Below are 23,925 nucleotides of genomic sequence, written 5' to 3' on the forward strand. Positions count from 1 at the left end.
TGCGAAAATGTAACACTGGTGACACACTGAATACCAGAAAGCAGAGGAACTTCTGCACTCGCTCTGATATAGAAGTGGGAATTTTGATTAATTTCTGTCATTTATTTGAAAGCACGGTATATCAGATGGCACTGGTTTTTATTTTAACTTGGAATTTTCATATTTCCAAATGGGACAACACTTGTGATAGGATAGTCAATCTGATATGATTGGCAATATATTGATCTGCTAGTCTAAGAAATGGATTCCCTTTACATTAAGGTCACTTAAATTCACGGGTGTCAATGTCAACGAGAAGAGAAAATTCAATTGTTTGAATTCTCAAAACTGAAGGTTGTAGTTAAAAAGAGACTAATACACTGCTAATGAATTATTTTTATTAGTGATAGATAGGAATGAGTTTTTAATAGAATAGAATATTGAACAATAATTTTGTTTAGTGTAGGTATACTGTGTGTGTAATGTCATTTTTTTTTCTCAAGTTGCTCTATCAATGGGTGGTAAGAAGACTATTTTTGTGTATCAGTGCAGGAGACAAAATGCAAAGAAGTGCTTCCGCTGCCAGCTCCTAAAGTACCTGCACATTTCTCCATAATGGCAGTTTTTATTGATATCTTATTTGTTCGTATCTGTGAGCTTCCGTTGAAAGATATGTTTTCGTCATCTTTATATCTCTACCAAAACAGAGAGTACCTGTCTTATTGTATATGATTGTATTTAATATACATTAATATAAACAATGTCTACTGATGTTACCAGAAATGAGATACCTAGGTCTTTAGCTCCTTGACCCTTACATACATCTTTACACTTCTCTTCCTTTCACCTCCCTATCGTACTTCCACGATATGTTCGTTAGATTAATTATATCAGTTATTCTCTTTTGTTAAAAAAAGATGTAGCTCAGCCAAGAGCTGTATTGTGAGTACAATTCCTGTTTCTTATAACATCTTCATTCTGCAGTTTACAAATTTATTTTCTGTGGCTTTCTCTAAACCTATCACACACTCAACTTGAAACTGAACTGAAACCTCTTCTCAAGATACACAAACATATTAGTAATCCCTGAATTTCATCTGGAAGCTGTCTGTCCCTTTCAGGTTCAGTTTCCCACTGTTACAAGCCTTTGGGAACCTCAACTCCTTGTAGGTTCCACTCACCAGGCTAATAATATTGTTAGTATCCCCTAACTAATGAACGATTTAATGAAATCGTTCATTAAACGATTGAGCTATCTGTGATAAATTGTTTCCCACTTTTCTGATGAATGGAATCTATTTTTAAAACTGAAAAGCTCTTCTTAAAATCTTTACTTTCAGTTTTTTTTTTACCTTTTTCATAATTTAGGTAAGTAAATAAACTCTCTTAATGTTTTTAGTTTCCTCATCTAAGTCCTGGGATAATAATAAATGTAAGCTATTTGGAAAAATGCCTGGCTCGTAAAAGTGCCACACATAAAAACTACAGCAGAACTGTATTTCAACCTTCATTGTTTTAAATACATTATCTTATCTTTTACAATAATTGGAAAGAAAACAATTTTTCCTCTCCAGATTCAGATTTCAAATACTCCACTTTTCATTTGTAAAGGTGATTTTATATAATTTTCCACCTTTTTTCTTAGTTACCATATATCTGAGAAGGCTTAGTTTTACACTAGAGGAATATCCTAAGAGATTGTTCAAGGTGTTTGGGGCAAGATCTTATTATGTACCACAGATATGAAGTTAGAAAAGATTGTCTTTTCTATCCAACTAATATATGGATACGAGAAAATTGTGCGCTGTTACAGTTCTTCCACTTGTTTAAATTCTAGTAAGTACCAGGTATTTTGTGGGGAGTTTTCTGAAGGAAGTAATGCTTTCACTATGGCTTAAAGACTGATAAAGTTAAGAAAATAAATACTCTAAATATTACATAATTTTCACTAAATCCTTTCCATTTAAAGACAAAAATTATGGCTCAATAGAATGCATTTATTCTAATGGACAGAGTCCATTAGTCTATAAATCAGTCATTAACTTAAGGTTCAAGTGTTCATGACTGATCCATGAAGTGCTCAGAGCAGGATGCAAGTCTGGAGGGTCTCCTAGGCTTGTCTCATTTCTATTTCTAGCTCCTCAGTTGCACATTCAGTCCATGGCCATCAGGACCCTTCTTAGAAGGTAGCTATGCTCTGGAATCCTATGGAGTGTTACTGTTTTAGAGAAGATTAGATTCACAGTAAAATTGAGTAGAACATACAGAGAGTTCCCATATACCTCCTGCCTCCTCCAAATAAACACACACACAGTATCGCCCATCACCATACACTGTACCAGAGTGGTGTATTTATTCCAATTGAGGAACCTACACCGGCACTTCGTTATCACCCAAAGTCCATGGTTTTACATTAGTGTTCACTCTTGGTGTTGTATATTCTGTAGGTTTTGACTGATGTATAGTGAACATGTGGAATCATGTATCCACCTTTATAATATACAGAAGAGTTACACTGCCCTAAAAACCTTTTGTGATCACCTATTCGTTAGTACCCCCAGCCTCAACCTTTTGCAACCACTGATTATTTTACTGTCATCATATTTTTACTTTTTCCAGAATGTCCTATAGTAGGGCTCATGAAGCATGTAGACTTTTCAGATTAGCTTCTTTCACTTAGGGATATGCATTCAAGTATATGTCATGTGTCTTGATAGCTTCATGGCTCATTTCTTTTTAGCACTGAATACTATTCCATTGTCTGGATGTACCAGAATTTCTTTATCCATTCACCTACCTAAGGACATTTTGGTTGCTTTCAAGTTTTGACAATAATGAGCAAAGCTGCTATAAACATCGCTGTGCGGGTTTTTTGTTTTTTTGTTTTTTTTTAAAGAATACGGGTTTTCAACTGATTAGGGCAAATACAAAGGAACATGATTACCGAATTACATGGTAAGAGGATATTTAGTTTTGTAACAAACTGCCTTATTGTCTTTCAGAATGCCTGTACTAGTTTGCATTCCCATCAGCCATGAATCAAAGTTCCTGATTCTCCACATCCTCTCAGTATTCAGTGATGTCCTTGTTTTGGGAATTTGACCATTCTTATACATGTGTTGTGGTATCTCATTGCTATTTTAAAGCCCTTTCCTTTTCAAGCATTTTAATTTTTAAAGTTCCCTTCGTTTTCTCTTATCCTATGCCCCTTGAGTGAGTAGCCAGTCTTTAGTTTTGTTCATTTGTAGTTAAAACAGGCTGTGGTGAGGTTGATTGGAAGGCATGTTGGAACGGGGCCTGAGGATTTTTAATTGTATGAAAGGAGCTCTTAATGCTCAACATGAACCTCAACTCAGAATTTGGGCCTGTTTTTGTTTACATTTCGTTTACATTTTTAAAGGTAAATTAAATGATAGAAGGTAGGGTGTGCTTTTCTTGTGTATCACATAGGAGAGAACCTTTCTTTTTCTTTCTCTTCAGAAACATAGAAATCACACACACTGCAGGACTTCCAGAAATAACTCACCAGCTGAATCTTGAGAGTGAAGAAGCTGGAGATTTGCTGAGGTGTTTGAACTGCTGGGATGATATAAGTATCCCAAAGAACAAGAAATGGTGTTGCCTAAAGGCCAGGATGACAGGTCCAAAGAAGATATTGTGAAGTTATTGGAATATATGGTGAATAACATTCCATCCAATGACAGGCACATGTTCAAAACAACCCAGTCACTGATGGACTGGGAAAAAGTAGCTTTTAAAGATTTTCCTGGGGAAATATGCAAACTCAAATGGTTAGAAATTTCTTATAACTTGAGAAAGTTTCGCACTTTGAAAGAATTAGTCCTGGAAGCAAAGGAAAATGTTGACAATCCTTACAAATGCAGAAAACACAAGAAGCATCCTGATTTACCCAAGAAGCCCTTGACAGCTTACCTCTGCTTTTTCAAAAAATGCGACTCCAGTACACCAAAAACACCCTAAGCTGAGCAACCAGGACCTGACCAAGGTTCTGTCTGAGGAATACAAGAAGCTTCCAGAGCAGCTGAAGCTGAAATATAGTCAAGATTTCTAGAAGGAGAAACAAGTTTAAGGAGAAAATGACTCTGTTCAGAGAACAGCACCCTGATCTGGTCCAGAGCTCCACGAAATCTGATGTCCCCAAAGGAAGCCAAATCAAAGTGCCAAAGAAGTTTCAGGGAAATGTGCAAAAAGTGGTCTCCCCCCCAAAACAGTTTATTCATGAAGAGCCCAAGAAGCCACCTATGAATGGCTATCACAAGTTCCACCAGGATTTGTGGTTGAGTAGGGAGCTGAAAGGGTTGCCCTGAGGGAGCACGTGGTAGAGATGAGTAGATGCTGGCAGCGTGTCCCACAGAACCAGAAGGAGCATTATAAGAAGGAGGCTGAGGAACTGCAGAAACAGTACAAGGTGGACCTTGATCTCTGACTGAAAAGTCTGTCTCCTGAAGAACATGCTTATTACAGAGAGACAACCTATTTGAAGCATAAGAACATGAACATGATGGGAGGCCCTAATCCCAAGATTAGGAGGATGGATCTGCAGTCCCCATCATCAGGGAATCTGCAGGGAGGGCTTGGACTGGGCCAGGGGCTTCAGGCTCCAGAGACAGAATTATCAGATATGATTGGAGAATATTTTCCTGCCTCAGGGAGATCAGAGGAAAATAAGGAAGATGAACAAGAGGAGAAAGGCAGCAACTCCTCAGACCACAGCAGTAGGTGAAGATGAAGATTGTGTCTGAGGACAGTGGCTGCAGCTCATCTACCTCAGGGGAATCCTCTGGCTCCGATTCCAGCTGAGCTTTTTTCACAACCTGAACAAAGAACTCCCCAGCAAAAGGCCATGGCATCTGGGCTTCCCTGGTGGCGCAGTGGTTGAGAGTCCGCCTGCCGATGCAGGGGACACGGGTTCATGCCCCGGTCTGGGAAGATCCCACATGCCGCGGAGCGGCTGGGCCCGTGAACCATGGCCGCTGAGCCTGCGCGTCCGGAGCCTGTGCTCTGCAGCGGGAGAGGCCACAACAGTGAGAGGCCCGCGTACCGCAAAAGAAAAAAAAAAAAAAAAAGGCCATGGCACCTTCATCAAATGGAAGGGCTCTTCTCCCTGTGACCTTTCATTGCCTTCCTTCTTTCCTTCCCTCTTCAATACAAAGTATGACCAGTTGGGAAAAAGACATCTCGTGCAGTAATTTCTGGTTCCTCTCTGTACCCCAAGTCCACCCCCAGAGACAGTCAATGCCATGAATACTCTTGGAATAAACAATGATCTGATTGGGCTGCCGTACACTCTGGACTAGGCTGAGTTTCCTGAACAGAGAAGTTTTATTTTCCTCACCTTCTGCTGCCAGAGCTGTGAGGGAGCCCCGAGGAGTCTGTGACTCCTCCCTTCTCTGTGATCCTGTCCCTTAGGACTTCTGCATGGGAACAGGGAATGGGAAGATTTGATTGACTGGAGGTAGGAGAGTTGCCTTTAAGAAGATTGTCAAGCTCCTGATGTCTCTCTCCCTGCTCTGTGAAGTGAGAAGTTGGCCCTTCCCTATCTTGCTAGTGACAGGGGCATGCGAGCAGCAGCATTTCTATATGTATATTTATCGCTTAGCTGTCACTGAGATTGTTCTTACTGATTTCAAAAATTAGAAATTAATTTTTAGAACTTCATCATTTCCATTTGAATTAACTCCTCCTTAAAATCAGTCTCCTTTGACTCTTGGCACTAATTTTCCAGGCCATGTCTAAATTTATTTTGGTTCTGCCCCAATCCCTTCCTCATGCTCCAGGTTGTAAGTGAATAATGTTTTCACCATACACTTGATTTATTTGTATTACGTTATGAGTTTGTACGTGTTGTGTGTATAAGTATTTTAGTCCATAGGCTACTAAACTTTTTGGAATTAATGTACAAATATGACACTGCTTTTATTATTTTGGTTTACTGATATATATATATATATATGTTTAACATCCTTAGTGCAGTATAATTACTTTACAGTGGTGTGTTAGTTTCTGCTTTACAACAAAGTGAATCAGCTATACATATACATTTATCTCTGTATACCCTCCTTCTTGCGTCTCCCTCCCACCCACCCTATCCCACACTTCTAGGTGGTCACAAACCACCGAGCTGATCTCCCTGTGCCATGTGGCTGCTTCCCACTAGCTATCTATTTTACGTTTGGTAGTGTATATATCTCCATGCCACTCTCTCACTTCATCCCAGCTGACCCTTCCCCCTCCCTGTGTCCTCAAGTCCATTCTCTACATCTGTGTCTTTATTCCTGTCCTGCCCCTATGTTCTTCAGAACCTTTTTTTTTTTTAAGATTCCATATTTCTGTGTTAGCATATGGTATTTCTTTTTCTCTTTCTGACTTACTTCACTCTGTATGACAGTCTCTAGGTCCATCCACCTCACTACAAATAACTCAATTCCATTTCTTTTTATGGCTGAGTAATATTCCATTGTATATATGTGCTATTCCTCGGTTGATGGACATTTAGGTTGCATCCATGTCCTGGCTATTGTAAATAGAGCTGCAATGAACATTGTGGTACATGTCTCTTTGTGCACTATGGCTTTCTGAGGGTACATGCCCAGTAGTGGAATCACTGGGTCGTATGGTAGCTCTATTTTTAGCTTTTTGAGGAACCTCCATACTGTTCTCCATAGTGGCTGTATCAATTTACATTCCCACCAACAGTGTAAGAGTGTTCCCTTTTCTCCACACCCTCTCCAGCATTTATTGTTTCTAGATTTTTTGATGATGGCCATTCTGACTGGTGTGAGGTGATACCTCATTGTAGTTTTGATTTGTATTTCTCTAATGATTAGTGATGTGGAGCATCCTTTCATGCGTCTGCTGGCAATCTGTATATCTTCTTTGGAGAAATGTCTATTTAGGTCTTCTGTCCATTTTTGGATTGGGTTTTTGTTTTCTGATATTGAGCTGCATGAGCTGCTTGTATATTTTGGAGATTAATCCTTTGTCAGTTGCTTCATTTGCAAATATTTTCTCCCATTCTGAGGGTTGTCTTTTGGTCTTGTTTATGGTTTCCTTTGGTGTGCAAAAGCTTTTAAGTTTCATTAGGTCCCCTTTGTTTATTTTTGTTTTTATTTCCATTTCTCTAGGAGGTGGGTCAAAAAGGATCTTGCTGTGATTTATGTCATAGAGTGTTCTGCCTATGTTTTCCTCTAAGAGTTTATAGTGTCTGGCCATATATTTAGGTCTTTAATCCATTTTAATTTTATTTTTGTGTATTGTATTAGGGAGTGTTCGAATTTCATTCTTTTGCATGTAGCTATCCAGTTTTCCCAACACCACTTATTGAAGAGGTTGTCTTTTCTCCATTGTATATTCTTGCCTCCTTTATCAAAGATAAGGTGACCATATGTGTGTGGGTTTATCTCTGGGCTTTCTATCCTGTTCCACTGATCTATACTTCTGTTTTTGTGCCAGTACCATATTGACTTGATTCCTGTAGTTTTGTAGTATATTCTGAAGTCAGGAAGCCTGATTCCTCCATCTCCATTTTTCTTTCTCAAGATTGCTTTGGCTATTTGAGGTCTTTTTGTTTCCATAAAAATTGCAAAGTTTTTTTTCTAGTTCTGTGAAAAATGCCGTTGGTAGTTTGACAGGCATTGCACTGAATTTGTAGATTGCTTTGGGTAGTATAGTCTATTTCACAATGTTGATTCTTCCAATCCAAGAACATGGTATATCTCTCCATCTGTTTGTGTCATCTTTAATTTCTTTCATCAGTGTCTTATAGTTTTCTGCATACAGGTCTTTTGCCTTCTGAGGTAGGTTTATTCCTAAGTATTTTATTCTTTTTGTTGCAATGGTAAATGGGAGTGTTTCCTTGATTTCTCTTTCAGATATTACATCATTAGTGTATAGGAATGCAAGAGACTTCTATGCATTAATTTTGTATCCTGCTACTTTACCAAATTCATTGATTAGCTCTAGTAGTTTTCTGGTAGCATATTTAGGATTCTTTAAGTATAGTATCATGTCATCTGCAAACAGTGACAGTTTTACTTCTTCTTTTCCAATTTGGACTCCTTTTATTTCTTTTTCTTCTCTGATTGCTGTGGCTAAAACTTCCAAAACTATGTTGAATAATAGTGGTGAGAGTGGCAACCTAGTCTTGCTCCTGATCTTAGTGGAAATGGTTTCAGTTTTTCACCTTTGAAAATGATGCTGAATGTGGGTTTGTCATATACGGCCTTTATTATGTTGAGGTAAGTTCCCTCTATGTGTACTTTCTGGAGTGTTTTTATCAAAAATGGGTGTTGAATTTTGTTGAAAGCTTTTTCTGCATCTACTGAGATGATCATATTGTTTTTATCCTTCAGTTTGTTAATATGGTGTATCACATTGTTTGATTTGTGTATATTGAAGAATCCTTGCATTCCTGGGATAAACCACACTTGATGATGTTGTATGTTCCCTTTAATGTGCTGTTGGATTCTGTTTGCTAGTATTTTGTTGAGGATTTTTGCATCTATGTTCATCAGTGATATTGGCCTGTAGTTTTCTTTTTTTGTGACATCTTTGTCTGGTTTTGGTATCAGGGTGATGATGGCCTTGCAGAATGAGTTTGGGAGTGTTCCTCCCTCTGTTATATTTTGGAAGAGTTTGAGAAGCATAGGTGTTATCTCTTCTCTAAATGTTTGATAGAATTCACCTGTGAAGCCATCTGGTTCTGGGCTTTTGTTTGTTGGAAGATTTTTAATCACAGTTTCAATTCCAATGCTTATGATTTGTTTGTTTATATTTTCTATTTCTTTCTGATTCAGTCTCGGAAGGTTGTGCTTTTCTAATAATTTGTCCATTTCTTCCAGGTTGTCCATGTTATTGGCATAGAGTTGCTTGTAGTAATCTCTCATGATCCTTTGTATTTCTGCAGTGTCAGTTCTTACTTCTCCTTTTCCTTTTCCAATTCTATTGATTTGAGACTTCTCCCTTTTTTTCTTGATGAGTCTGGCTAATGGTTTATCAATTTTGTTTATCTTCTCAAGGAACCAGCTTTTAGTTTTATTGATCTTTGCTATTGTTTCCTTCATTTTTTTCCCATTTATTTCTGATCTGATCTTTATGATTTCTTTCCTTCTGCTAACTTTGGGTTTTTTTGTTCTTCTTTCTCTAATTGCTTTTGGTTTAAGGTTAGGTTGTTTATTTGAGGTGTTTCTTGCTTCTTGATGTAGGATTGTATTACTATAAACTTCCCTCTTAAAACTGCTTTTGCTGCATCCCATAGGTTTTGGTTTTCGTGTTTTCGTGGTCATTTGTTTCTAGGTATTTTTTGATTTCCTCTTTGATTTCTCAGTGATCTCTTGGTTATTTAGTAGTTTGTTGTTTAACCTCCATGTGTTCGTTCCATGTTGCTTTTGGATGGAATGTCCTATAAATATCAATTAAGTCCATCTTGTTTAATGTATCATTTAAAGCTTGTGTTTCCTTATTTATTTTCATTTTGGTTGATCTCTCCATTGGTGAAAGTGGCATCTTAAAGTTCCCTACTATGACTGTGTTACTGTCTATTTCTCCTTTTATGGCTGTTAACATTTGCCTTATGTATTGAGGTGTTCCTATGTTGGGTACATAAATATATACAATTGTTATATCTTCTTCTTGGATTGATCCTTTGATCATTATGTAGTGCCCTTCTTTGTCTCCAGTAATAGTCTTTATTTTAAAGTCTATTTTGTGTTACATGAGAATTGCCACCCCAGCTTTCTTTTGATTTCTGTTTGCATGGAATATCTTTTTCCATCCCCTCACTTTCAGTCTGTATGTGTCCCTAGGTCTGAAGTGTGTCTCTTGTAGACAACATATATATGGGTCTTGTTTTTGTATCCATTCACCCACTCTATGTCTTTTGGTTGGAACATTTTATCCATTTACATTTAAGGTAATTATCGATATGTATGTTTCTATTATCATTTTCGTAATTGTTTTGGGTTTGTTATTGTAGGTCTTTTCCTTCTCTTGTGTTTCCTGCCTGGAGAAGTTCCTTTAGCATTTGTTGTAAAGCTGGTTTGGTGCTGCTGAATTCTCTTAACTTTTGCTAGTCTGTAAAGAAAATTTTAATGATGATAGAATACTTTTTCTGTGTATTAGCTATTTCACTCATGTATTTGTTCATTCATTTGCCTTATATTTATTTTTGTTATGTTCTACGTGCTTCATTGGATCGTGGGAATACAGTAGTAAATAAGTCAAAGGCCATCCTTACTCTCTCATAATTTTCAGTCTGCAGTAAAAAGTATCTAGTAATTTGGGGAAAGTTTGTTGAACATTATGATGAGATGACATATGCTCAGAGAGTGTGTTATAAGAGGAACTATACTGGTCTGTGGAGTCAGGAAAAACTTTCTGGAAAAGCTGTTGATGAGCTGTGATGTGCTGAATGACCAGGGTTTAGAGAAAGTCTAAATGTTTGAGAAAGAGAAAGAGTTTGACCAAATCTGTCAAATACATTTATCCAACCAACTAGGTCACACTTGAAGAAAAAACTGAGCTATTCCTTTTGTTTACTATGCTGAGATATATACCACTTCATTCTTCTACCCCAATATGGTTCAACTATGGAAGAAAAAACACATTGCTTAAAATGTAAATGAACCTTATGATATGTAATTTTTATTTTAATACAAATATTATTTTTTAAAAGAATATTGATTATATTCTAGAAATGCTCAATAAAAAAATTTTTATTAATAGATCATTTAATTAACAAATTTATACATTCAACATGGTTATGCCATTTTATAAACATACCATCATTATGTTCCATTAAATTACAATAGGCTCAGAGACAGTCAAGTATCATCCTGTAGCCTCACATGAGGTCTCAGGACAGTAACTTCCTCCGACGAAAAGTTCATCTAATAAATGGTCACGGAACTTGACTATTCATGGAGACCTAAGGCAAAGGAAAGGCTTCAGAGGGGAGGAAAAGAATGAAGGAAAGAAAGTATATATGAGGGAACCTCTGCAAACATCATAGAAGCTCACAATTCCATTGTCATAATCCAGAAACACTCCAATCCCACCCAGAGGCCTTTGCACATACTGAATTAAGGGTGGGGAGTTCGTGGACAGAATATAATGATTGTTCACTTTCATAGAAGATAGCAAAAATGCTTCTTCAGAATCAATACTGATAACAGTATTGCTTGTCAAGATATCTTTACAGACTCCCAGAATCCAGTTCGAGGAGTGTGTCACATCCACCTCCCAGTAATGCCTTCCGGAGGTGAAGGCCACAGCTCCCCAGGCCACAAAACTCTCTGCACCCTGGAGCTCTCTGGACACACCATGATGGTCATCTCCATATATCATAGTTGTATCATCCTCAGAAAGGCTCACATTGTGAATGGTCGTTTTCTGACTCAGAACGTTATCCACTGCAGAAAGAGCAAAAATGTGGTCAACAAGTGGGATTTCCATGGCCTGAGAGGCAGAGGCTCTCTACCCAATGAGTCTTTTCATTTTCCCTCCTCCAAGGAAATACAAAATGAAGACAAAATGGAGTTCAGACTGGCTCTTCTATGAAGAACAAGAGTTATAACTATCTCTACAGCACATAGAAACACCTCAAATCATATAGAAAAAGAAAAAATCATACAGACATATCATGAACTCTGTGAAGTCTGATTTAATGTCAAATTCTTGATAGTTTATTTCAGGGCACATAAAATTTTATTTTTTTCTTTAGAAAACTTTTCTTGTGTCTTTTGTCTTTAACACTGTTTAATATATAGAGAGCACTTTGATAGTATGTGCGTATTTGTTGGGCTAGAGTCTCTACCTAGCAAGTTTTCAAAGCAAAAATGTTGATAGAAATCCATCAATGAATAGTTTGGAAGCTTCTAAAGGCATGTTATGACTAACCATGTTCACATATCCCTCACCTTTCAATTATTTTGAGATTGATCTAACAGCATTACAATGATTCTGCCTAAGCCAATTGTAGTCTATTTTGTCAAAAGTTAGTAATTATAGAAATAAGAAATATTCTTTGTATAATGCATGATAAACAATTATAATATAGAACAAATTAAAACCAGCAATGCCATATATAACCTTTCAAGAGTGAAATAAACTGAATAAACATACAACATTAACTGCTACTCTGAGAACTAAATATTCTGTTTCTTTATAACTAGCTGATCAGTCCAGTTGCTCTCTTCTTGCTCAGCCTATTTCAGATGTAACTAAAAATATGTATCTTGCTTTGCATTTGCAGTAAAATATAGGTTGCAAAGTTCAGCCTTGTTCTTTGTAGCATGACTGTATTGGCAGAAAAGATATAACAACTTTGGAAAGTCATGTACTAACTTCATGTCAGAAAAAATAAAATCAAAGAAGACTCCTTCCCAAGAACCATCAAAGAAATGGAGGCCTGATCACCAAAGCGCTGACTCTTACCTCTGAAGCTGTTCAGCATGTCTAGGATTCCAGTGACAGGCCAGGAAGTGAGCTCTGGGTTCACTGGCTGAGGCTTTTGCATCTGTACCAAATCAGTCCTGTAAAAAAATGATATCAGTTACACTTCAGGGCCAAAGGTTAATCACACAACCATTACAAAAGAAGCCATTTATTATATTTTTTTATTGGAGTATAGTTGCTTTACAATGTTGTGTTAGTTTTTGCTGTACAGCAAAGTGAATCAGCTATATGTGTATATATATCCCCTCTTTTTTGGATTTCCTTCCCATTTAGGTCACCACACAGCACTGAGTAGAGTTCCCTGTGCTATACAGTCAGTTCTCATTAGCTATCTATTTTATACATAGTAGCATATACATGTCAATCCTAATCTTCAAAAGAAGCTATTTTTAATCCTAGATATTTCATCAGAATTCTCCCATTTTTGGTTAATTGTGCATTCATTATATTCTACACTCTTGGGATTAAAAAAATATGTTACCTTACTTTTTTCCAAAATATAAATTATATCCGTTTTCAAATTCCCCGTTCATTTTAGTCATTATTCCATTTCTAGAAATTTTGAGGTTTGTTTACTCGCTCTATTCAATCTCAGGTGATGCAAAGATCCTGGGCATTTTACGGAGAGCACAAATTCAGGCAAAGCTTTTGTACTTCAGTCAGCAAGTAGTCACCAAAAGGAAGAGTACACTGAACCAGACAGCTTTGCTCTTGTCAGCACAGCGAGGGAATTCAATTCCAGCCTGACTACCCTTGTCCTGAAAGTACAACTTCCCAGTGTGCACCAGGAAGCCATTCCCTCTGAGGTCCAGCTTACAAGGGGGCTTTCAGTGATGGAACAGGTTGAGTCACTGCTACTTCTAGGAACAAAATCACGGCCCCTCTTCCCACTCTTAGGGAATCTACCTCTGTCCAGTATTATTCACCTTCCAACTCACTCAGGTAGGTTCTTCCTCTTGCAACTTAGAAAATTTCGTTCAGTACGTTTTACTGTGGTAAGGCTAGAGAGGTGGAACAAAGTCCAGAATGTCAGAAGCCTTTTAGGTATATTTGAAATCAACCAAATGAGCAGGAAACTTCTGAGACCAAGGAGTAGGAGTCCTTCAGAACTCTTTTGAAATAAAATAGAAAATAGCCACAAAAACAATGTTAATAGCTCAAAAAATGTACAGTCCACCTGCCATTTGTTAGGATTCCACACCTGTGGATTCAATCATGATTTGAAACTGTGAAATCTGAATGAAAAATATTCAGAAAAAAAATCAGGAAATTTCAAAAAGTAAAACTTGAAAATGCCGCACACCAGGCAACTATTTACATAGCATTTAATTTACATTATAATAGGTGTTAGAAGTAGTCTAGAGATGACTTAAAGGATACTAGAAAATGTTTGTGAGTTATTTGTACATACTATGTCATTTTGTATAAGGGATTGTACATCCTCAGATTTAGGTATGGGGGAGGGCTTGGAACCAAATCCTCATGGTACTAAGGGATGACTGTACATTTACTTCATCAAAAAGACAGAAACATTCTCAGAAATCAGAAATCTTTAGTGTAAACTCACCTTTCCAATACATTGCCCAAGTTCTGCAAGGGAAAAAGAAAAGATGATGTTAATCATCAGAGTTCTGTCCTTTTGCATCTTCTTTAGTATTCTTGTTTGTTCCTTTCATTAAGGTATTTATTCTCTGATTCTTCTCTAAGGAACAATTAGAGGTTATCTTAATAACAGAGCCTAAACTAAAACATGATGGACTTAGTCAGGATGCATTACAGAAGGAAGAAGGCCAGGAAGAGTCTGTGTTATGATGCAACAACATCTAGGTCTCCAGTGTCACTCAATGCCCTGTCCTATTCCCAAGGAGAGATCTCATTTATGATAACAATTAAAGCAAAACAGAGGACCATACAAAATGAATTATAGAATACATTGAAATTGATTACCAGTTCTAATTTTTTCTAGACAATGGGCAAAACCTCAATGTATTCAGTAAGTATGGGATAACAGAGTGACAAGGGATTAGGGGAATATATATTGAAAATTATTCCAACAAAGTTAACTTTTCCTGGCGACAGAATTTTGCTGGCTTTGGATAATCAGTGTGGAGAGTCCCTCTGATCACACCGAAATAATTTTGCCCTATGTTAGCTAATAAAAGGATTAAAAAAAAAACTCCCAAAGTTTACCAGGCTATGAGAAATAAGGGATTGGACAAGTAAGATAATGGGAGTCAAGGAGCATCATCCCTTAGCTGAGATAAGAGTATATGCAGGTAACATTTCAATGTCATGGCAACGGTGCCCAGAATAGTACTTCCGTCTCTGAGGATGGAACCTCCCTTCTCACCTGGAGCAGCTCCAAGTCAGGCTTGTGGCACATCTCAGTCAGCTCTCTGTACATTTCTTTCAGACTTTCTTTCTGTTGAGTCATTCTGAATTCACTCTCCCTGAGTTGCTGAAGAGTCTCCTTCGCTTCTTCCTCCAGCGCCTCCAGATGGAGTTGCTCCTGCTCTTGGAGAAACAAGTGGATCCTCTGATACTGAACTTTGATCATCACCTTCCTTATGGCCGCATAGTTCTGCAGAGATGGTGGATTCAAAGACTCACTCATCCTCATTCTCAACAGAAAACGTCAAACATTATTTCCTTAGTGTCATCGGGAAAGGTCTTGACAAACTTTCTACCTCACACCTCAAAGGGTCCTTCCTGTCCATCCTTTCTCTATATTCCTACTTTCTTTCCCCGTTTAAATCAAGCCATCCAAGGGATCCCAGTTTTTCTCCCTAGGAGGTTTCTTCAGGGTTCCTAGTCCATTATTTATTTTTTCTCTTACCTGAATCTTCTTTTCTTTTTGTTCCTTTGCCTGACTTTCCTAAATATATTTTTAAGTATGTAAACCCCGTATTATACAGTTTAAAAAATATTCTTTATTTTTCCTCTAGGTACTACTCTATTCCTCTCCTCTCCTTTAGAGTCACACTGAGCGCAATGTTCTTTTATCATCCATATCTGAGAAAGTTTATCCAAATCTTCAAAATTTGGACTATGAATAATTTTCATGCCCTGGTTTTCCCATATACTAGCAATATTTGAAATAGCTTGTATGGGCCTGTATATTTGTGATCACTGATATGTCATTTGAAACCACTACTTCTCCAGGGAAGAGACCACTGTCTTTTAACTGGTAACTTAAACTGAGCTAAAAGTCTAAGCTAAAATGTAGTAAGGTAGATAGCTAGTGGGAAGCAGCGGCATGGCACAGGGATATTGGCTCGGTGCTTTGTGACAGCCTGGAGGGGTGGGATAGGGAGGGTGGGAGGGAGGGAGACGCAAGAGGGAAGACATATGGGAACATATGTTTATGTATGACTGATTCACTTTGTTATAAAGCAGAAACTAACACACCATTGTAAAGCAATTATACCCCAATAAAGATGTTAAAAAAAAAAGTCTAAGCTAGAATTATGTCAATATTATACAAATGAAAAGGAACATTTTCATCCTTACCTCTAATGATGGAGTTTTGTGAGTTTCCAGATTCAGATGGTTTTGCATTTCTTGTGTCATTTTCCATAAAGAGCCCATTCTCTTTAGAAGTTTCTCCTGGAAAATACCCATAAGCTTTAGTGACACAGATGATGATACTGTAAATTTCATCCCCTTAATTATGAGCAAAGGGAGTCATTGAAAAACCGGTAATTGTGATTTAAAATGAAGTGATAAGATTTTTCCACGTTAATCTAGTCTGATTCTAATATTTTGAATATCAGAAATGACAGAGACGTATCCTAGAAAATTGGGGGAACTTTACAGATGATGGAATCCATTTCCTAAGAAATTGAGACTCATATATTTATATAACCTGACTGAGAAAGCCTCAAGCTCACATCAGAAGCCAGTATGCTTGCTGCTGCCGCATGCCCCAGAATGCAGCAGTTCCACATGTTTGGACAATTGGGCAACAACATTGAAATGATACATTTCTATCTTGGGACCCACACTGAAAAATCTCCACCTCGACCATCTCCATCCCCATCAACTTCATTATTATCCTCATCTTTCTCTCTGATTTAGGAGCCTGTAGGTTCCTAACTGCTTTAGAAGCATCACCTACCCGGTATTCCTCAGCAGCCCATTGTATTGGACTGTGGCTGTGAGCTGCATGCTCTGGGGACTCAGAGCAGGGGCCACAGAGCAGGGTCTTGTCAACCTCACAGAAGAGTCCTTTGGCTTCTTTGTGTGTCAAGCAGATCTGCGCCTCCAAGCTGTTGGTTTGTTTAGCTGCGCCCTGTCTGGCGAGGGAAGCCAGCCTCTTGAGTACAATATTGGTTTGGAAATCCGGCTTCTCTGATAGTCCCCTGCACTCAGGGCAGCTCTTTGGAGTCTGGTCTTCCTCCCAGCAGAGGTACAGGCAGGGACGGCAAAAGCTGTGCCCACAGTCTATGGTGATGGGGTCTATGAAGTAGTTCATACAGACGGAACAGGTTAGTTCATTCTGGAAAGCTTGCATGAATCCTTTGGAATCTATGTTTCTAGAAATTAAAGAGAAAGAACAAGAGTAATCATTCTAGTGATCATTCTTTTACCCTGATTAGATAAAAAACAAAACAAAAAACAGCCTTTGGACAAAGCTTGTCTGCTTGAACTCTATCTGATTTACCTATTTGCTTACCCCCAGTACAAACCTAGAAGTGGTGAATACAGACAGATTGGGTTCATGCTATAACACAAATGATGAAATTAGAGAAGAGACTACCTAGCAACTTTATTGTTTAAAATAAGCCATCGTCTCAATCATACCTAAATTACATGGAAAAGCTTAAATATTAGAGCAAAGGCTAAGAGACAGGGTGACACCAGAGTTCTTTTTAATAGATGATTGGTGCAGAAGCACAGAGAGAATCTCAATCTCTTTCTCTCTCTCCATGACTGGTACCCATACATGCACACACTTATCTCTATGCTAATGGTCTCTATGCCTCATATCTCCCAAGTGACAGATACCCTTTTCCAAAGACAAAATTGTTTACATATAATTTAAGCTTGTTCAATTTAATCAATGTTGACTGAAATTTTGGAGTCCTAAAACTATAAAAAGTTGAGTATTTGCTTCCAACTTAAATAGCAAAACTCCTCCTCTCAAGGAAAAAGTATACTATTTCTAGCTCAGGAAAACATTTTTTCCCAGTCTTTTCAGACCATCAGAGCACCTTCACATTTCAAACTGATGAATGTTCAAGCTACAATGATAATCAGTAAAAATCAAATTTAAAACCAACCACCCCCAAAAAACATTATAATTTACACAGCAATTTCCTCTCTACACTAGAATATCCAGAGATGCAATTGATGGAGGCATGACCATAGACCTGTGTTATTGATATTTTCTTATATGATCAATGTCACTTCTTGGAAGTCCCTACCAGGTGATTGGATCTAGTCTGAATACATTTCAACTCTAGACTGCAAACCAAAGGCTTTCAACAGGTAGCAAATAAGACCTTACAAAAATGTATCATAATTAGTTCAATACATTTAACTCATGTTGATCTGTACAAAGACCATGTAATGTCTACATTACATTCAGCATTTTAGGTGTTTTATGTGCTCCATAGATACATATAAATGGGAAAATTTAAGACCTAAAGACATCTAATACCACATAAGGTAATGAAATAAAAAGTATTAAATAACAATATTACAAATATCAATTTATTGCAATTGCTCTAGTTACAGATATTTTAAATATTGATGTCATTTTAAAAAAAACGAAGAAAACTACTTGTTTGCTTGGACAAGACCCAAGCAGGCCAAGAGGTAAATGAAAAGTATTTGCATAAAGGAAAGTAGGCATGAAGATATTTGCAATCAATTCCTTGCTTACCAGAGTCTACTGTGAGTGGTCTCACCTCTGGAAGCCTGGACGTCCTAGTAGCCTGTGGAGGTCAGGGTCAACAAGAACTCTCCAAAGCTTGGCAGCTACACACTCTCTCAATCTACCTTGGAGAATCAGTCGCCTCTGGACAAAGGTGCTTTTTAAAGGATTAGACTCACTTGAGGCCACACCTGCTTCCTGAGATTGGATACAACCTTCAGACAGGAAGGTGTGAAAACAGCTGATTGGGTTTGCAGCATATAGAAAACAACACTTGAGGGGTAAGACCCTAAAAGAATACAGACTTCCTTTAGGGTAAATGTAAGAAGGTTGACCCCACACAAGTTGTTTGAAAATACATTTGAACTGAAGAAATGATTTCATGAAATGATTTTTTATTCTTCAAGCAATGACTTCATAATTGTTAAAATGTATATTCTTACTCTACTTTTAAAATTTGTAATAGCTAATGATGTTTCTAGCCATTGTTTATCTGATTATGCTTGAAAATAAAACATTAATTGGAATAATTGACACACCTACACTATATACATTTCTCATAAAAAAGGGTAACTAGGCATTCAAATGTTGTTTAAATAATTGTATATATAATAATTGGTGAAATTAACTGTGCTAAGCTTTTTCTTACCTTTAATATTTTATGAGTACTGTGGAATAAGTGGTTTATGTCCAAATAAAATCTATTGTTTGGACTCATACATTTGTAAATTTTTTTTTTTTTTTTGGGTGGTACGCGGGCCTCTCACTGTTGTGGCCTCCCCGTTGCAGAGCACAGGCTCTGGACGCACAGGCTCAGTGGCCATGGCTCACAGGCCTAGCCGCTCCGTGGCATGTGGGATCCTCCTGGACCAGGACACGAACCTGTGTCCCCTGCATCGGCAGGCAGACTCTCAACCACTGTGCCACCAGGGAAGCCCCTGTAAATACTTTTAATCAGAATACTTTGTATATATTATGCATATAACATATACATCAATGGATATATTCATATTAAAATATAAATATAATGTAGTAACTACTTATACAATATTTATGTGAATAATTATCTTTAATAAAATGAATAAAGAAAATTGGTTTTTCGTGAGGTATAATTGACATATAACATTATATAAGATTCAGATCTACAAGCTGAATGATTTGTTATTCATATATATTATGAAATAATCACCACAATAAGTCTAGTTAACATTCGTCACACTACATAATTACAAATACTTTTTCTTGTGAAGAGAATTTTTTTTATAATGTTCATTTATTTATTTATTTTCTTATTAGTCATCCATTTTATACACATCAGTGTATACATGTCAAACCCAATCACCCAGTTCATCACCCCCACCCCCGACCGCTTTCCCCCCTTGGTGTCCATAGGATTGTACTCTACATCTGTGTCTCAATTTCTGCTCTGCAAACTGGTTCATTTGTACCATTTTCTAGGTTCCACATATATGCGTTAATACACAATATTTGTTTTACTCTTTCTGACTTACTTCATTCTGTATGATAGTCTCTAGATCCATCCACGTCACTACAAATAACCCAATTTCTTTCCTTTTCATGGCTGAGTAATATTCCATTGCGTATATGTACCACAACTTCTTTATCCATTTGTCTGTCGATGGGCATTTAGGTTGCTTCCATGACCTGGCTATTGTAAATAGTGCTGCAATGAACATTGGGGTGCATGTGTCTTTTTGAATTATGGTTTTCTCTGGGTATACGCCCAGTAGTGGGATTGCTGGATCATATGGTCATTCTATTTTTAGTTCTTTAAGGAACCTCAATACTGTTCTCCATGGTGGCTGTATCAATTTACATTCCCACCAACAGTGCAACAGGGTTCCCGTTTCTCCACACCCTCTCCAGCATTTGTTGTTTGTAGATTTACATGTAGCTGTCCAGTTTTACCACCACCACTTATTGAAGAGACTCTCTTTTCTCCATTGTATATTCTTGCCTCCTTTGTCATAGATTAGGTGGCCATAAGTTCATGGGTTTTTCTCTGGGCTTTCTATCTTGTACCATTGATCTATATTTCTGTTTTTGTGCCAGTAACCATACTATCTTGATTAAATGTAGTATCATTTGAAGGCAGGGAGCCTGATTCCTCCAGCTCTGTGCTTCTTTCTCAAGATTGCTTTGGCTATTCAGGGTCTTTTGTGTTTCCATACAAAATGTAAAATTTTTTGTTCTAATTCTGTGAAAAATGCCAGTGGTAATTTGATAGGGATTGTATTGAATCTGTAGATTGTTTTAGGTAGGATGTTCATTTTCACAATACTGATTCTGCAATCCAAGAACATGTTATATCTCTCCATCTGTTTGTATCATCTTTGATTTTTTTCATCAGTGTTTTATAGTTTTCTGAGTACATGTCTTTTGCCTCCTTAAGTAGGTTTATTCCCAGGTATTTTATTCTTTTTGCTGTAATGGTAAATGGGAGTGTTTCCTTAATTTCTCTTTCAGATTTTTCATCATTAATTTATAGGAATGCAAGAGATTTCTGTGTATTAATTTTGTATTCTGCGACCTTACTAAATTCATTGATTAGCTCTAGTAGGCTTCTGGTGGCATCTTTAGGATTTTCTATATATATTATCATGTCATCTACAAACAGTGACAGTTTTACTTCTTTTCCAGTTTGGATAACTTTTATTTCTTTTTCTTCTCTGATTGATGTGGCTAGGACTTCTAAGACTATGTTGAATAATAGTAGTGAAAGTGGACACCCTTTTCTTGTTCCTGATCTTAGAGGAAATGCTTTCAGTTTTTCACCATTGAGAATAATGTTTGCTGTGGGTTTGTCATATATGGCCTTTATTATATTGAGGTAGGTTCCCTCTATGCCCACTTTCACCCTGCAATATTTTAAACACTTTATTTTGAGGATCAAATGTGCAAAACAAATTTACTGAAGAAATGACTTAATATTTTCAGCTTTCATCTCAGATACCAGTTTCCACCTTACATTTTGGTGAGTGTCCATTGAAGTGGCTGTTTCTTTGAGAGGCTTCCTAAGCCAGCCTGAGATGGGACGGGTGGTAGGTGGAGAATACATACACATATGCATACTACGCACACACATAATTGCTTTTGACTTTTATAAAAACTAGAAGCCAAAAAAAAAAAAAACAGCCTTTATCCAAGAAATAGATCATGGTGAGCATAACAACAAAAAAAATTCCTATAAATGCAGAAAATCTTCAAATTCTGATATATAATTTTGAGTTGGTTAAACGAGTTTTAGATGAGGGATAGTCTTTTCATTTTCCCACCTGTTATGTATCAAGGTACGGCCTCTATCTTTCTTGTTCTGCCCTGGGGGTTTAGTTCATAGCACAGTGCCTGACACACAGGGAGACTTCCACAGACATTTGTTTAATCAATGACGAGGGAAGAGCAGTTTTTGCAGCACTGTCCATATTCGTTGCAAGTTTTGACACCTTAATGGTGCTTGTAAGTGAAATCATCTTTTTCTAAATTGTCTTTCTAACAGCCCTTCACAGTACCCTGAACTCTGTGAGCATTTAATAAATTTGAATTTCAGTCACACTGTATTAGGAAGGCCGAAATGCATTCCATCCGGTTTCCAGTTCTGCTGAAATTAGCGGAGCTCGCCAGGTCCAGGAGCTCAGTCGGCCCTGCGCCCACAGCACAGCACAGCCCTCCAGCCCCAAACTCTCCCGCTTTTCGCGTTGGAGGCTGCAGGGAGGAGCGGAAGATCTGGGATCCGGGGAAGGGGTCGGTATACATACCCAGCATAAATCCACCCAGGAAATATGCCAGCGCTGTAGCCAAGCACATCCAAAGCTACGGAAGACCCTGGACTTGGCCATGGCTTCCGCAGGACTGAGAGAGAAGAGCCTGCTGGCCTAGCGAGCCTCGGGAATGCTGGCGAACTAGAGCGCGCCCAGGGGATCCAAAGAACGGCCAGGTTGCTGCCAACCTCACCTGCTGCAGCCTTGCGCAAAGCCCCGCCTCCGCCCCACAGGTGGGTCCAGAGGCGAATGGAAACTGGCAGCAAACTCCTGGCCCCTGGAGCACCCGGGGACTTCGATGGGAGAGAGGAAGCCGTGCAGGGAGAGGAGACATTCTGCTTGTTGGCAGACAACGTCCATTCTGTTGATCCTGGACAAGTCTGCGTTCCGGGGGACTACTGAAAATGTCCCTGCTTGTTCCCTGAAGAACTCTACTTACCAGCCTCTTTCCAGGAGCTGCTGAATGTTGGCAGCCAAGTGCATTTAACTACTGCTTTTCCTTCACTGTTGATCACTCTGCTGTCGGATTCTAATTTCTAACTTGGCACATTTGGGAAACATTTCTGGTCCTGGCTGCTCCCTGATAACACGTTAGTTTCTCAACAACATATAACATCGAAATTGATGGGATTGTGTTCTTTGGTTCTCCCTTACCTGAACAAGTCTCCAAATTTCTGTAATTCTCAAGTTTCTTCCTCTGTGATTGGGGTTTTTGCCTACCTCACTACAATGTTGTAGGTTCAAATTGATACAATTAATGATACAATTGTATCAAATTGATACAATTGTATCAAATTGATACAATTAACCTATCAATGTAGGTTAATTGATACAATTAACCACTGAAAATGCCTTGCAACATAACTTGATGGTAGGTTTTCAACAAATGTCATCTTCCCTGCCCTCCCCCCTCCTATCACATTTCCCCCAGTATTTCTTTCTGAAAGTGATTTAAAGGTTTACAAATGGTGGTCCTCTTAAATAGGATGACTCCATCCATCCATTTTACCCTGGAGGAAATCTTTAGCAATTCCTGAAGGGATTCCTCCTATCCAACCAAAAGCAGTTTGCAGTCAGAGCAAAGATGGCTGCTGAGTGGAATATGAACAGGATAGTACATGTCTGGTTATACCCCCAATCTTCACTGCATTGTCTGAAGCCCTGATAATCTTAGTAAAGACACTTTTCTTTGTTCCTATCAAGTTGCCGGAAGGGTCTAATTTCTTTTTCTTGCACTGTAATTGTTGATAGATGTATTTGATGGTTTTTCCCTTAGCACTTCTGTAGAAGTAATGTACAATAGAAGAAATACAGGTTTCTAATAACTTTCAGACTATACTACTGAATTGGGTAACAAAGTACAGAACTCTAAAAATCTAATGGCTTCCTAAAACTGCTAACAAAAGATCAAGCTCAGCAAGAATCAATTACATTCATGATTGAATGAACTGATGAATATGACTATAATTTTTATGACTTTTTGTTTGAAATATTACTGACTTTTTAATCTTTCATTTTCATATATGAGGAAACATTTCCTCTTATGTAATGAAATATAGCAATTTGGTAAATTATACCTTTGTAAGCAGAATTGAAACATTTATATTTGTTCTCCCCCCCGATCCCTCCAGAATTTGAAAACTCTTAGTGAGTATTTGTGTTTTTATGGCAATAGTTACTTACATAAATCCACTAATAATCTGTTCTCCTTTTAAGAGGGCACAATTGGAAAAATAAATTATATTACAAGGCTTTGACTAGAATGTCACATTTTAGAATATGCATCCAATCAGACATGACCAGATAGTTTTAAGG

The 23,925-nt window shown here is 37.8% G+C and overlaps 1 protein-coding gene and 1 pseudogene across 2 annotated transcripts; one reads left to right on the plus strand and one right to left on the minus strand.

Annotated features, from left to right (window-relative positions):
• The first annotated feature begins 3,591 nt into the window (after positions 1-3,591).
• Positions 3,592-4,723, plus strand: LOC309964854 (upstream-binding factor 1-like protein 1; annotated as a pseudogene). Its single transcript has one exon. The product of its transcript is annotated as an upstream-binding factor 1-like protein 1 (transcript).
• Positions 4,724-10,914: 6,191 nt separating this feature from the next.
• Positions 10,915-22,470, minus strand: LOC309964855 (tripartite motif-containing protein 64-like; the record flags this gene model as incomplete). Its single annotated transcript, XM_082844057.1, has 7 exons — positions 10,915-11,408; positions 12,433-12,530; positions 14,021-14,043; positions 14,804-15,034; positions 15,964-16,059; positions 16,571-16,988; positions 22,304-22,470. The coding sequence occupies 7 exons, from the start codon at positions 22,468-22,470 to the stop codon at positions 10,915-10,917; spliced, it is 1,527 nt and encodes a 508-aa protein (XP_082700183.1).
• Between the last annotated feature and the right edge of the window lie 1,455 nt (positions 22,471-23,925).

This window comes from Leucopleurus acutus (genome assembly GCF_964270905.1).
Source record: "Leucopleurus acutus genome assembly, chromosome: 8".
Lineage (NCBI taxonomy): Eukaryota > Metazoa > Chordata > Mammalia > Artiodactyla > Delphinidae > Leucopleurus > Leucopleurus acutus.